The sequence below is a fragment of the Prunus persica genome, chromosome G5, assembly GCF_000346465.2.
Source record: "Prunus persica cultivar Lovell chromosome G5, Prunus_persica_NCBIv2, whole genome shotgun sequence".
Classification (NCBI taxonomy): Eukaryota; Viridiplantae; Streptophyta; class Magnoliopsida; order Rosales; family Rosaceae; genus Prunus; species Prunus persica.
Window position 1 is genome coordinate 14,264,098 of NC_034013.1, and position 12,932 is coordinate 14,277,029.

Here is a 12,932-nt window from a genome sequence, read left to right on the forward strand (position 1 = left end):
AATTAATGGAGTATGAAGAAGAGGAAACAACAATGACAAATAAAACATAAACAAAGAAGACTCTTACGGAACAATAAATATATTTTTGTAGTCAGCTGTCTTATTCATGACTTAAACCAAGGAAGCAACACTTTTCTAGAAGATAAACAGAATAACTAGATTTGAACAACCACCTTTTTTTATTACCATATATGGAAATAACTGTGGTGCCATGGGGACTGTTTATTGTGCAACATAGCTTGTCAAGGAAGGATACACAGGTTTAGCAGCTAGAAATAAAGGAACTTTCTTGCTAACTGCAAGCCCAGCAGCATCTTCCATGTCCAAGTCTTCTCTTCTCACCCCATGAGGGAGTTCCCAGTCGAAACGATAGAGGAGATTAGCAAGTGCAAGCTCAATTAGCTTCACACTAAAGCTAATACCAGGACAACCCCTCCTTCCTGCCCCAAATGGTAAAAGTTCAAAATGGTTTCCTTTGTAGTCAATTGAGCTGTCCAAGAATCTTTCAGGCCAGAACTCATTTGGATTCTCCCAACATTCTGGGTCTTTTCCTATCATTTTTGCATGGATAAACACCATTGTTGTGGTGGGAATTTCGTACCCTTCAATAGTGCAACTCTTTAAGGTTTCTCTTGGAAGTAGTAAGGGCACTGCTGGATGTAGTCTAAAACTTTCCTTCAAGACCAGCTTTAGGTACATGAGTTCAGAAAGATCACTTTCTTCCACTTTTGCTTTTCCCTTTAAAACTCCTCTCACCTCATCTTGTGCTTTCCTCAACACTAGGGGGTTCCTAATCAGTTCAGCCATTGTCCACACCAGTGTGGCTGAGGAAGTATCAGTGCCTGCAATAAACATGTCCTGCAAGAATACCGATTGTATATATCAAGCCAGCTGAAATTCCATATATATCCATACGAATACCGATTGTATATATCAAGCTAATATGAAGGTTGCCGAAGTAATAGCAAAAGTATATTAACAAATAAGTAACACCTCAAATACAAGAAGAAAGAAAAAGCGACATACAGTGAGAACACCCTTAATTTGGTCATTACTGAGGGGTATTGCTTGACTGGCATCCCTCTGAACCCGAAGCAGAACATCGACAAGATCTTCTTGCTCTGGTTCAGGCCTTCTAGGATCAAGGTGTTCCTCAATCACTCTGTCATAGAAATTGTCCAAGCCTTTAAAACACTTCTCTACCTTTTTCTCAAGACCATTGAACTTGTTTAACCAACTCAACCATGGTAGAAAATCTGACATGAAAAATCCTCCTAACAGGGCCCCTGTCTCTTCAAGCAATCCATGAATTCTGCTCTTGCCAATTCCTCCTCCATCATCATACTTTTTACCGAAAGCCGAACGGCACAAGACTTTGTTTGCTAAGAAAAGTGTCAGTTGAGTGAGATTGATGAGACCCTTAGAATGAGCTATAGAGTCAAGCATAAGCGTGACCTCTTCATCCCTCACAGACTGAAACATTCGAACCCTCTTTTCACTAAGCAGTTCCAAGATCACAATCTTCCTCATCTCCCTCCAATACTCACCATAGGGAGCAAATGATAGGTTGACACAGCCATAGCTAAGCTTCTTTGCAACATACAAGACTGGCCTACCGGAAAAAACAAGGTCATGAGTTTTGAAGATCTCTCTTGCCATATGGGCTGAAGAGACTACCAAAGTAGATATTGAGCCTAATTTCAAGAACATGAGGGGTCCATATTGAAGGGCAAGGTGTTCAAGGACATGATGAGGTAAGCCATTAGAAAGCTTGTGAAGGTTCCCAATGAGAGGTAGCCTCCTAGGACCAGGAGGCAACCTCCTCTCTTGAGAAGCAGAGCTTTTCTTCCTCTGCTTGATCAAGAGCAATAAAATAAAGGGTAGGAGGAAAACAAAGAGGATGACCAAGGAAGATTGAGAATCCATGGCTGGTTTCTGAGGCTGCAAACAAGGCCGTTGCTGCTGATAGGCATTTAAGGATGGCAGTCAGTCGGTGCAGAGCCTAGTGGCAAGTTGATTAAAATATCCGGCGGAAAGCAGACTAAAAGCAACTGGATTAAAATATTATGTCGTATTGAAGCCGACTAAAACTAACTGGAATGGAATGTGTGTAATACAGTAATATCGATGGAAATTGTCAATCCTTCAACTAAAGAATCAGTGGTGAAATTTCTCGTATTAATGATGACGTAAGGTGAAGGCTTTGCTTAACTCACAGGTGATGAAATTAGTCTATTAGCATTTGATGTGATAATTTCTTAATTATTGTAAATAAATAAGAGGTCTTGTTCAAAAATTTCTATAATTGTGAATCTTTTCCTTTCATGTCGGACATGGGGTGGCATGACACCACATGTCATCAATCAACACTCAGTTCAATTTTGAAGATGAAGACATAATATTCTACTTTAAGTATAAAACAACAGATATTATCCCCTTTCTTATTCCTCTTTTGTTTAATCAAATTCACATCAAATTGCCTTTCATATCATTGCCATATTCACAACTTCCAATCAATAAATGGGGAATGCTAACAACCTTTTCTCTAGACCTTCTTCTTTGGCCATTCTCTCTTTTTTGCTTGACATGTGTCATTCTCCTTACACTTAAAACAATGTCATTAATATATTATACAAGTTAAGTTTTGTTTTCCAAGTTTACCCTTATTAAATGTATTCAATTTATCCAAAAAAATTTCACAACTTTCATACCATCTTATTAATTTTTTTTAAACGTCAATTATTTTTTTTAAAAAATGTCTGCTTTTTTCAAAAAAGAGGAAATGCCTGTTTTTTTAAAAACACAAAGGACTTTTTTTTTTCCCTATCTAAACCCTTTTTGTTAAAAAAATAAAAAGAAAAAAAAAGGGACATTTCCTCTTAGAAGCAGATATTTTCTTTAAAAAAAATAATTGACGTTAGAAAAAAATTAATAAGATGGTAAGAAAGTTGTGAAATTTTTTTGCATAAATTGAATACATTTAATAAGGGTAAACTTAGAAAGTAAAAGTTAGCTTGTATAATATATTAATGACATTGTTTTAAGTGTAAGGAGAATGAGCAAAAAAGGGAGAAGGTTATGCTAGCAACCTTCTCTTTTGGACCTTCTCCCTTCTCCTTATGACAAGTGTCATTTTTCTTACACTTAAAACAATGTCATTAATACATCACATAAGTTAGTTTTTGTTCTTTTATATTTTCTTTTCAATTTATTCAAATTTTGTTACAACTTCTTTAGCACATTGTTAAAAATTAAATAATTAACAAAAGAAGAAAAATGTCATATTTTTAAAAAATAAAAATAAAGTTTGTTTCATGACATTGTTATCATCTTTATTTTGTTTTTAACAAAAACACGTGCTCTCTTTGGAAAAATTAAAATTAAAAAAAACTTCAGTTTTTATTTTCTTATTTAATTTTTTAACAAGGTGGTAAAAAAGTTGTAAAAAAAAAAGCTTGTTATTAAAAAAAATTAATACAAGAAGGGTAAACTTGGAAAACAAAAACTAGTTTGTGTGATGCATTAATGACATTGCTTTAAGTGTAAGGAAAGTGACACTTATCATGAGAAGGTCCAAAAGAGAATGTTAGAGAGAAGTTTGCTAGCGCTCCCTATAATGAAATTAGTCTATTAGAAAAAGAAACCAAAAAACATAACCTTGGAAAAGACCAAACTTATTTTCAATTTTAAAACATACTAGACATATAATTTTTTATATATTGTAAATAAATTAGGTCTTATTCAAAAATTTGTAAAATTGTGAATCTTTCCTTTCAAGTCACACACGGGTGGCACCATCGCATTGGAAAAGCGGGCCAAACTCTTCCTTTCTTCAAGTGCATCCATATTTAATTCACGTATAAGATAATTTTTAGACAACTCAATATAATTCTCCCCCGCCATGGTGATTGATAAAAAAATAAAGAGTCTTTCTTTTCATGTCCACTTGAACGCAGCGTTTCGGGCCACTGGGCAACAAACGACACGCAACTGAAGATAAACCAAATCCGATAATCATCTAATCGGTTCTCAGTATCGTAAAAAGCTCTTTGGCAATGGAAGCTCTGGGATTTCCTTCTCTCAACACCCACACCATTTCGTGCTCTAGTTTTCAGAAACAAAGAACGACCAAAATACCATGTCAAAGAGAACGCTTTTCAAGCATTTCACTTTTATCTTCGCTAAAACTTAGACCCTGTTACAGACCATTCCATTTTGTATGTAAATTCTGCACCTTTTTCATATTCTAATTAGTGGCTTTGTTTTATTTTTCTTGTTTTTAATTGTTTTCTCAACTGGGTTGTTCTTCTTGTTGTTTTTGATTCAGCGTAGGAGTGCTACTCGAATGCAAGCTGACAATGAAGATTACGAGTTGAAGCAAATGAGGGATGTGGCTGCTGCCAAGAAGAGATGGGAAGCTCTGGTATGTTGCTCAGTTCCTATAAAATCAGAAGAAAAAAAAAAAAGAAAACCGAAAAACGATTGGTTTTATAACTTATGGTAATATATTTAAGTGAGCTGGGGATTTAAGAAAAGAAAGCAACATTCTTTCGTTTGCTGCGCCTTATTTCAGTTGAAATTTTTGTTGTTGTTGTTGTTGAATAAGGTTGTGTGTTTTCTTTTGCATATGCTTTTGAATTTATTTGTGCTCTGTTAATTTTTTGAAGTAGTAGCTACTTGATTAATACAGGTTAGGGAAGGAAAGGTTAAAGCTTTAACACCAAGGGAAGCTGGGTATGCAATTCAGCTATCTAACAAAACCCTTCTTGATGTTCGTCCCTCTACAGAACACAAAAAGGTAGACATCCTAACATGATTTTTTTTTTTTTTCTCTATAGCATCCTTTTTCATTATTTTTCAATAAACCTCTTCTTTCCCCCTCTTTTATAGGCATGGGTTAAAGGCTCAACCTGGATTCCAATATTTGATGTTGGTAACGAATTCGACGCTGGAACTCTTTCCAGAAAGTTCATGAGTTTCACGATGGGTATCATGCAATTCTTGCTATCTTGTCTTTCTTAACTGCTATCCAGTTTTGCATTGTTGCGTGCTTTATATTTTCATTTTGGCAACAAATGAATAGGTTTCTAGTCAATAGTCAAATCATAGTATCTTTGTGATATGTTGGAGGGAACAAGAGAGTATTTTCTTAACTCCTCAAATAACATCTGAATTGTAACCTGTCATTGCTTTGAATCTTGTGGCGGCTGTACTCCTAAATGTGACATAATATTTTCGTGTAGGGGGTTGGTGGAGTGGTGTGCCTACATTGTCTTATAATAGGTATTTCAAAAAATCATATTATTGGCGTGATTTGCTTTGTTCACATGATGAATTGCATTTTCATTGTTTTTTCTTTTGCAACAGCCAGTTCTTGTCCAAAGTTGATGAGAAGTTTCCAAAAGATACAGATCTTATTGTTGCATGTCAGAAGGGATTGAGGTGCGCTTTATGTTCAACTAATTGTAGTTTCGGTTATAACTTTGGTTTAATAATGAGGAATGTGGAAGTTCTGCTATAACATAATTCTATTTTGGTTTTTATATAATTGATATGATTGAGTTTTTTATTGCATCATATATGTAGTTATGTCATCCTATATTCAGAATGCATTGCAAATCCATTTTTTTTTTCCTCATTTTCATAGTTGTCTAAAATTAGACTGGAAAAGCTTTTAGAAAACTTTAGTGAAAGTTGTCCCAAAATTATGAATATTATATGATCATTTATTATCTTCTCCCCACAAGGTGACCATATAATTGGAGGAAATTGTCAAGGGATAAAAAGGGGGGAATCTTTATTCAGCCCTTTATTTTCTATGTTCTAGACATCAGACCCATGTTTCTGTCCAAGTTGAATTTTTTGTGTATATGAATCTTTGATCACTAACATATCTCCAGCTCAAATAGAGAACAGCAGTTCGTAACTTATACTTCTACCCAATACTTTTTTTTTATTTTAAAAAAACTAACTAATACTATGGTTTAACTTTAAATACATGGAAGAAAAGATGGCAATGAAGAGAATAGCCTATATTAATTAAAATGAATCAATCAAATTTCACCACTGTCGCCTTTCTTGGGCAGATCTCTAGCTGCTTGTGAGCAGCTGTACAATGCGGGATACAGAAACCTTTTCTGGGTTCAAGGGGGTTTAGAGGCTGCTGAAGAAGAGGTAGTTGTGGTTTGTGTAACTTAGATATTTTTTTTCTACTTAGCATTTCTAAATTTATAACTTTTTCAGTGCTTTGTTGTGAGCCAACCTGAAAACGTCTGTTAATGTAGTGAGTCTCATCTTATGTCGGAGCAGGATCTTGTCAGAGAAGGCCCTCAGCCATTTAAGTTTGCTGGAATTGGTGGGGTTTCAGAATTCCTTGGGTAACTATCTGATCTTAACTCACTTCTCCTTATGATGTGTGCATTGTGAAGACCAAAATTTTCTTTTTCATTTTTTCTTGTTTCAAATGGGAAGATAAGATGAAACTGTAAGGATCATGAAACTGGGTTGAAAGGTTATGTCAATGCCATCTAGTACAGATAACTAGATAGCTATTAGATGCATAATCAGGTAAATACGCATGTAGATTGAATCTGGTATACTTAATTGACCAAGGTTGACGTTACTTTGACCATTGAAAAGGTAATTTCCAGCTATAATCTTCAAGTTATTGCTGCCAGATTGACTCAAGGTCTATGATTTGGTGATTTACTTTGTATATTTTCCATTAGTTTATGGCTTATAATACAAATTACTTGGTATCTACTTTCTGCTGATGCACAGTGGCCTTAAGTTATTGGTGCATATTAGAGTACAACTTTAAGGCAGTTCTTATACAACTTTACAGAAAGTGCATTTATTTATGAATCCCCAATCCACAGTTGGACTGATCAGCAAAGAGCTGCAGCTGCCAAAGAAGGTTGGAGTTACCGATTAGTGTTCTCTGCCCGGCTGGTACTTATTTTCTTTAACATGTTTGCTAAAATGGCCTGCTGTTTAGTCACCTCACTTTTAAGAGTCCAATCTCAAATGTGATTTCTTTTTTGGCACAGGTTGGAGTCTTTCTCCTTGCTGATGCCTTGTTTTTTGGTGCTCAGAAAGTAGCTCATTATCTTCAGGATATAAGGTCACAATGAGATTCAACAGCTGTGCTTGAAGTACTTGATTGAATATCAATGTACAACATTTTGCAGTACTGGTTCACCACAGAGAACAGATTTGCCAAGGATAACAATTTTGGAAGCCAGAGTACCTCAGAGAGAAGATTGCGTTCTCCACTTTTAACCACATATCCCTCTATTCTCATATTGTTCCATGCTTTTCAATGAAGTTGGATCTATGCATGATCTACCATGCATGTGCTCGCTCCATGAGAAGTAGAACAATGATTAGTCCAGAAAATTTTGTCAAGACAGTTATGCCTTGTAACAAGTCCTAGTCTAGTACTAGTCTTGTTTTTTATTTCTTTCCCATGAAGGTTTTACGGCCTAGCAATGTATACCTTCTGTGAGCTCCACTACTTTTCAAAATTCATCTTTTATCAATCAATTTATATTGAAAAGAACTTGAATAAATTCTTTTGAATATTTTTTGAAGTATATAGCTCCCTGATATGCATGCGGAGGCAAGTAGGGGAATTAACTTGTTCTTCCTTGCGAAGCTATAACCATAACATTGTTCTTGGAAACCAACCTTGACACTGGGTTTAGATCATAGTTGGGGTAAAGGAGGGAGGGAAAAGGAAAGAAAAAGCATATCTTATTTAAAAAAGACAAGTATATATTCTTCCATTAACTATAAGAGTCTGTTTTTGAGATACAGGCAAAAGGCACTGCGTGCATCTTGCTCGTCTCTTGTATGTTTGATGAAAGCAGAGATAATTGGATGATACATAGAGTATCATGTAGTTTATTGATGATTTCTCGTCTCAGGAAAACCGTGGTCTGGCAACAACAATCAGATTGGCTATCCTGTGCATTGTGATACCAAAAACTTCTGTCATGTCCAAATCTTTTGCTGCAGTATCAGGGGGAAGCTCCCAATCAAAGGTATGCAGAAGTTGAGCTAGAGCAAGCTCAATGGTTGCTGTTCCCAATGTAATAGCAGGGCAACCTCTTCTACCAGCCCCAAAAGGTATAAGCTCAAAATCCTGCCCCTTGAAGTCTATAGTGCTACCTATGAATCTTTCTGGTTCAAATGCTTCTGGATTTTCCCAAGATTCAGGGTCCCTCCCTATTGCCCAGGCATTGACGAAAATTCGTGTTTTGGCTAGAATATCGTACCCATCAATGGTTACATCTTCCATGGATTCTCTAGGGACTAGTACTGGAGCAGGTGGATGCAATCTAAATATTTCTTTGATGACAGCTTTCATGTAGTCCAGCTGAGGCAGATCACTCTCTAACACGACTCTTCTTTCTCCGACAACACCTCGTACTTTTGGTGCATTGTGCAGTTTAGGCTCAAGTAGGCGAACAAAGGAGCATTTGGTGCTTTGTGCAGTTTAGGCTCGAGTAGGCGAACAAATGAGCAATTGGTGCCTTGTGCAGTTTTGGCTCGTGCAGGCAAAGTAGCAATTGGTGCCTTGTGCAGTTTTGGCTCGTGCAGGCAAATGAGCGTTTGGTGCCTTGTGTAGTTTAGGCTCTTGCAGGCAAAGGAGCATTTTGGTGCCTTGTGCAGTTTTGGCTCGTGCAGGCGAAGGAGTGTTTGGTGCCTTATGCAGTTTTGGCTCGCGCTGGCGAATGAGCGTTTGGTGCCTTGTGCAGTTTTGGCTCGTGCAGGCGAAGGAGCATTTTGGTCGAATTTGTGTTAAGCGAAGTGAGAAGTATCCTCCTTATGTTTTTCACCTCGGGAGGTGCTCGACGCATTATTCTTGAAGAATCCCTTGGGGAAGAAGTCATGTAGCATGATGGGGCTAGGCGACCTTTGTTTCAAGAGTTCATCTTTTGGAACCATTTTGTTCATATTTGATAATTCATTTCCTCTATGCCTTTTATGTGATTGAGGAGAACTTCTTTTGCTTACAAATCTTTTTGATCGAGGAGTTCTTGGCAAAGGTGCACTCGTATGTAACTTCTTCCGAGTAGCCAATGCCCATCCTTCATTATCGTCATCGAATGAATCGACACTACTTTGACTTTTCACTCCAACACACTCATACGGATTGAGTTGATGGGTTTCAGAGAATGCCCCCAGTGATTGAAGTGAGGGCGAATGTGCCTAACCAGATAAGACAAACGAGATCGTAGCATGGCTAGACTCTACCACCTTGTCAAGATCCATTTCGATTCTTCCTTGTTGTGCCAACTTCATGATGAGATCTTTCAACACGAAGCACTTTTCCACTGGGTGACTGATGACATGATGGTACATGCAGTATTTCGGGTGGTTAATATGATTCATCTCTTCAGGGCGTTTGCACTCAGGTAACTCAATCACCTTCTTCTCAAGTAAGTCTTCCAGCATGCCTTCTATGTCAGAGTCTGGAAAAGGATACTTCTTCTCCTTCATTTCTTTTAGGGTGTATCCTCGCGGTTCTTGATCTTGAGTCGACTCGGCCTTCCTCGCATCTTTCTTGCCTCGAGTGGAAATCTTCATTGGAGTAGCACTGATCGTCATTGACTCCAAGATGCGTGTCCTCAAAGAGTCTGCCCCATTTCTCGATGACTTGTCATTTCGATGACCACTCACCATTTCCTTTCTTCCATCGTGATTAGCGATACTTAGCTCTATGTCATGCGCACGAGTGGTCAATTCTTCAAAGGTACGGGGTTTGATCCCTTGAAGAATGTAGAGCAGACCCCAATGCATACCTTGAATGCACATCTCTACAGCCGATAACTTTGAGACTCGATCTTTGCAGTCGAGGCTTAATGAACGCCAACGATTGATGTAGTCAACAACAGGTTTGTCTTTTCGCTGCTTTGTGCTACTGAGCTCTATCATGCTAACTGAGCGACGAGTGATATAGAAGCGGTTGAGGAATTCTCTCTCCATTTGTTCCCAGCTGTCAATTGACTCAGGTTCCAAGTCAATGTACCAGTTGAATGCAGTGCCTCGGAGTGATCGGACAAATTGCTTCACGAGATAATCGTCGTTAGTGCCAACGCTGTTGCACATCTCGATGAAGTGGGCAACATGTTGTTTAGGGTTACCTTTTCCATCAAACTGCATAAACTTTAGAGGTTGATAGCCTGTTGGCATTCGAAGGTTGTCTAACCTTTTGGTGTAAGGCTTGGAATAGATAAATGTATCTTGAGAAGGCCCACCATATTGAGCCCTGATGGTGTTCGTGATCATGTCCTGAAGTTGTTGGATAGATAAAGAACCCACCGAGGCTGTGTTGCCTTTTCCGTGCGACTTATCACCCGACTCTGTTTCATGACCCAATCCTTTCTCGCTAGATTCAGCTTCATGATGTGATTCTTTCTTATGCACGTCTTCACTAGGTTCCTTATCTTGATGTGTCTCCCACTTGTTAATGAGAGAAGCAATCTGCACATCCTTCTCTTCGACCATCTTCATCAATTTCGTGACCGCTTCGCTCATATGGGCCAGCTGTTCTTCAATAGACATTGCTCCCGTCACCATGACCTGCATAGCCATAGAATAAGACTCACCTACAGACGCCGAGGCAATCTTCTTCTGTTGGTCGTCAGGCGGGGATCCATGGTATGAACTTGTGCTCGAGTCAGCATCTGAAACAAGCGAGAGTGAGCGTTCTCTTGAATTCTTCGAACATGAAAAACTCTTTTCTTCGTTCGAAGAGTTTCTCTCATCCGCTTTGGCGATAGTCTTCTTTGCCAAATTGATGACTGGTTCACGCCTTCGGTTCACATCTTTCGCCTTGGCTTGAGTCGGTATGGAAGTGACATGTCGAGTTACGGATATCGCCTTGGCCTTGCTCCGGGTGACGACCCCAGCAGAATTTTCGCTTGAGAAGGAGGCGCTCACGCTTTTACCTCTCGTCGCGGGAACGGATTGAATCTTCTTGGAAGCCATCGTTTTTCGATGTGTTGATTGATTTTGGAACTGGAGAAAGAGATGAGAGGCAAAGATGGTCCCACTGGGCGTGCCAAATTTGTAAACACGAATTTCCTGCGACAAATGAGACAAGAACACGTGTACAAAATAATTTTGTATTTATGAAATTTAGGGTTACAATCTCTGTATTGAATCCTCTGATTCGATCTCCAATGTGTTTAAAGAAAATATGTGTTTGATACAAGGGTCGTAGAGACTTGATCTTGATCAAACAGGTAGCACGAAGCTTGTTTGGTGTTTGGGATTTTTCTATGGTAAAGGAACCGGCACGTATTTATTGTGCTTGGTAGCTCTTCCAAAGTAGGGTGAAAAATGCAGAGAGTTTTCTGTTTCTTCTGAGTGCTAGGTTTTTTTTTTTTGACTTTCGTCTTGAGGCCTCCTATTTATAGGCTCTTGTAGGATGCTTGACCTAAATAACTTTCCCTATTTAAAACCTTGTTTTGTGGGATTTTGATTTGATTTAAATCAATTCCCATAATCTGACAATTTAACCAGATTATCTTCAATTGATTGACCTGATTAATATTTGATTTAAATCATAGTCAATCACAGAAGATTCTTTCCCTTAATTTTGTTTTCATCTTGAACTGTTTGATGCACTCCGTCGGATGTCGCCACGTGTCAATTTTTGACAACTAATTCGATTTTGATGAGTCATACGCCACATGTGCGAATTATGAGGCCCACAATTCAATCCACCGAACCCTAATTATTTTCTCGTCCAATGGAATTTATTTCAACAAAATTTCTTTGTCTACAGGTGGACTTGGGTCGACCAGAAAACGCGAGGTCATGAGTTTTCAAGATCTCCCGAGCTGCCTCAGCTGAAGACACAACAAGCACCGGGACACTTCCAAAGTGGAGAAGCATGAGAGGGCCATGGCGTTGGGACAAGGCTTGAAGTGAGCGATGAGGGTACGAGCCTATCTGGTGAAGGTTTCCAATGATAGGTAGCTTTGGTGGAGAAGGTGGTTGTGTTGATTTTTGGGTGGTGGTTTTAGTCGAAGAGTACCATGTGTATAGGAGGACAAGGAAAATGGCCAGCAGTGTGAAGGCCAAAGGTTGCAAAAAGGAGGAGCTTTCATTTAGCTCTTGCAATAATTGCAAGGGATTTAGCATCTTCAGAGTTGGTACTAGAAACGAATGTGTTGTGTGTGTTTAAATAAAGGCAAAGATCATAAGAAAACAAAACAACATATAGGATAGGACTATCCAATGTATTTAAAAGTTGAAACCACCGCCTCACAAATTTGTGTGCCAACTTGGAGCCGCATAAAAGTTTACGGATGTTTATACCCGGAATAAACGACCTATGACCTCCGAACACGTGGACAGGGTTGGTATTGATCACTGATGACCTTCGGCATGGTGCCTACCGATCGTTTTCTTTTTTGATCATTACTCTACCGGACACGTGTCATGCTCACAATCCGCTCCTACAGTCCCACATCGGAAATATGAGCATAGTGCACGCCTCCCAAGGCCTATATAAGAAGACCCCTATCCTCAAAAGGGGGGAATCAGAACTAACGGTATGCTACCGATTGATCTGTCAGTTAACATTACTAAAACCGTACTTACTAAAGCATCGGAGAGCCTTCGGCCGGTACCACACCGATACCCCAAGGTCTTACCGAACGTGTCTTTTTGCAGGTACTTACCCTTCTGAAGTTAGACATCTTCCGAAGATAGACACCTGCCGAACCACTTTTTCACATCAACAACGGACAAGTACATTTCTGGTATAATGTTAATCATAGCCACAGATATAGATGTTTCTAACTTCTTTTGAGCCCTTTCTTTCTCTTATGTTTTATTTTTTTATATCTATTGACAGTAGGGTGAGAGGGTTCCCTGTATGACCTTTCCTCTCTCTCTCTGAATACTTGTCA

At 38.6% G+C, this 12,932-nt stretch overlaps 2 protein-coding genes across 3 annotated transcripts; one reads left to right on the top strand and one right to left on the bottom strand.

Annotated features, from left to right (window-relative positions):
- LOC18777008 (cytochrome P450 71A9) lies at nucleotides 36–2,033 on the bottom strand. Its single transcript, XM_007210879.2, has 2 exons — nucleotides 1,027–2,033; nucleotides 36–858 (listed from the first exon to the last, which is right to left on the bottom strand). The coding sequence occupies exons 1-2, from the start codon at nucleotides 1,924–1,926 to the stop codon at nucleotides 223–225; spliced, it is 1,536 nt and encodes a 511-aa protein (XP_007210941.1). The 5' UTR covers nucleotides 1,927–2,033; the 3' UTR covers nucleotides 36–222.
- On the top strand, nucleotides 3,914–7,581 carry LOC18777749 (rhodanese-like domain-containing protein 11, chloroplastic). Of its 2 annotated transcripts, none has more exons than XM_020563772.1 (10): nucleotides 3,914–4,217; nucleotides 4,328–4,423; nucleotides 4,691–4,798; nucleotides 4,891–4,987; nucleotides 5,244–5,283; nucleotides 5,368–5,442; nucleotides 6,087–6,174; nucleotides 6,310–6,377; nucleotides 6,879–6,951; nucleotides 7,050–7,581. In XM_020563772.1, the coding sequence occupies exons 1-10, from the start codon at nucleotides 4,056–4,058 to the stop codon at nucleotides 7,131–7,133; spliced, it is 891 nt and encodes a 296-aa protein (XP_020419361.1). In that variant the 5' UTR covers nucleotides 3,914–4,055; the 3' UTR covers nucleotides 7,134–7,581. The 2 variants fall into 2 exon arrangements, 1 of the variants encoding a protein (XP_020419361.1); XR_002271654.1 differs by having other exon boundaries at nucleotides 4,044–4,217; nucleotides 6,845–6,951; nucleotides 7,050–7,133.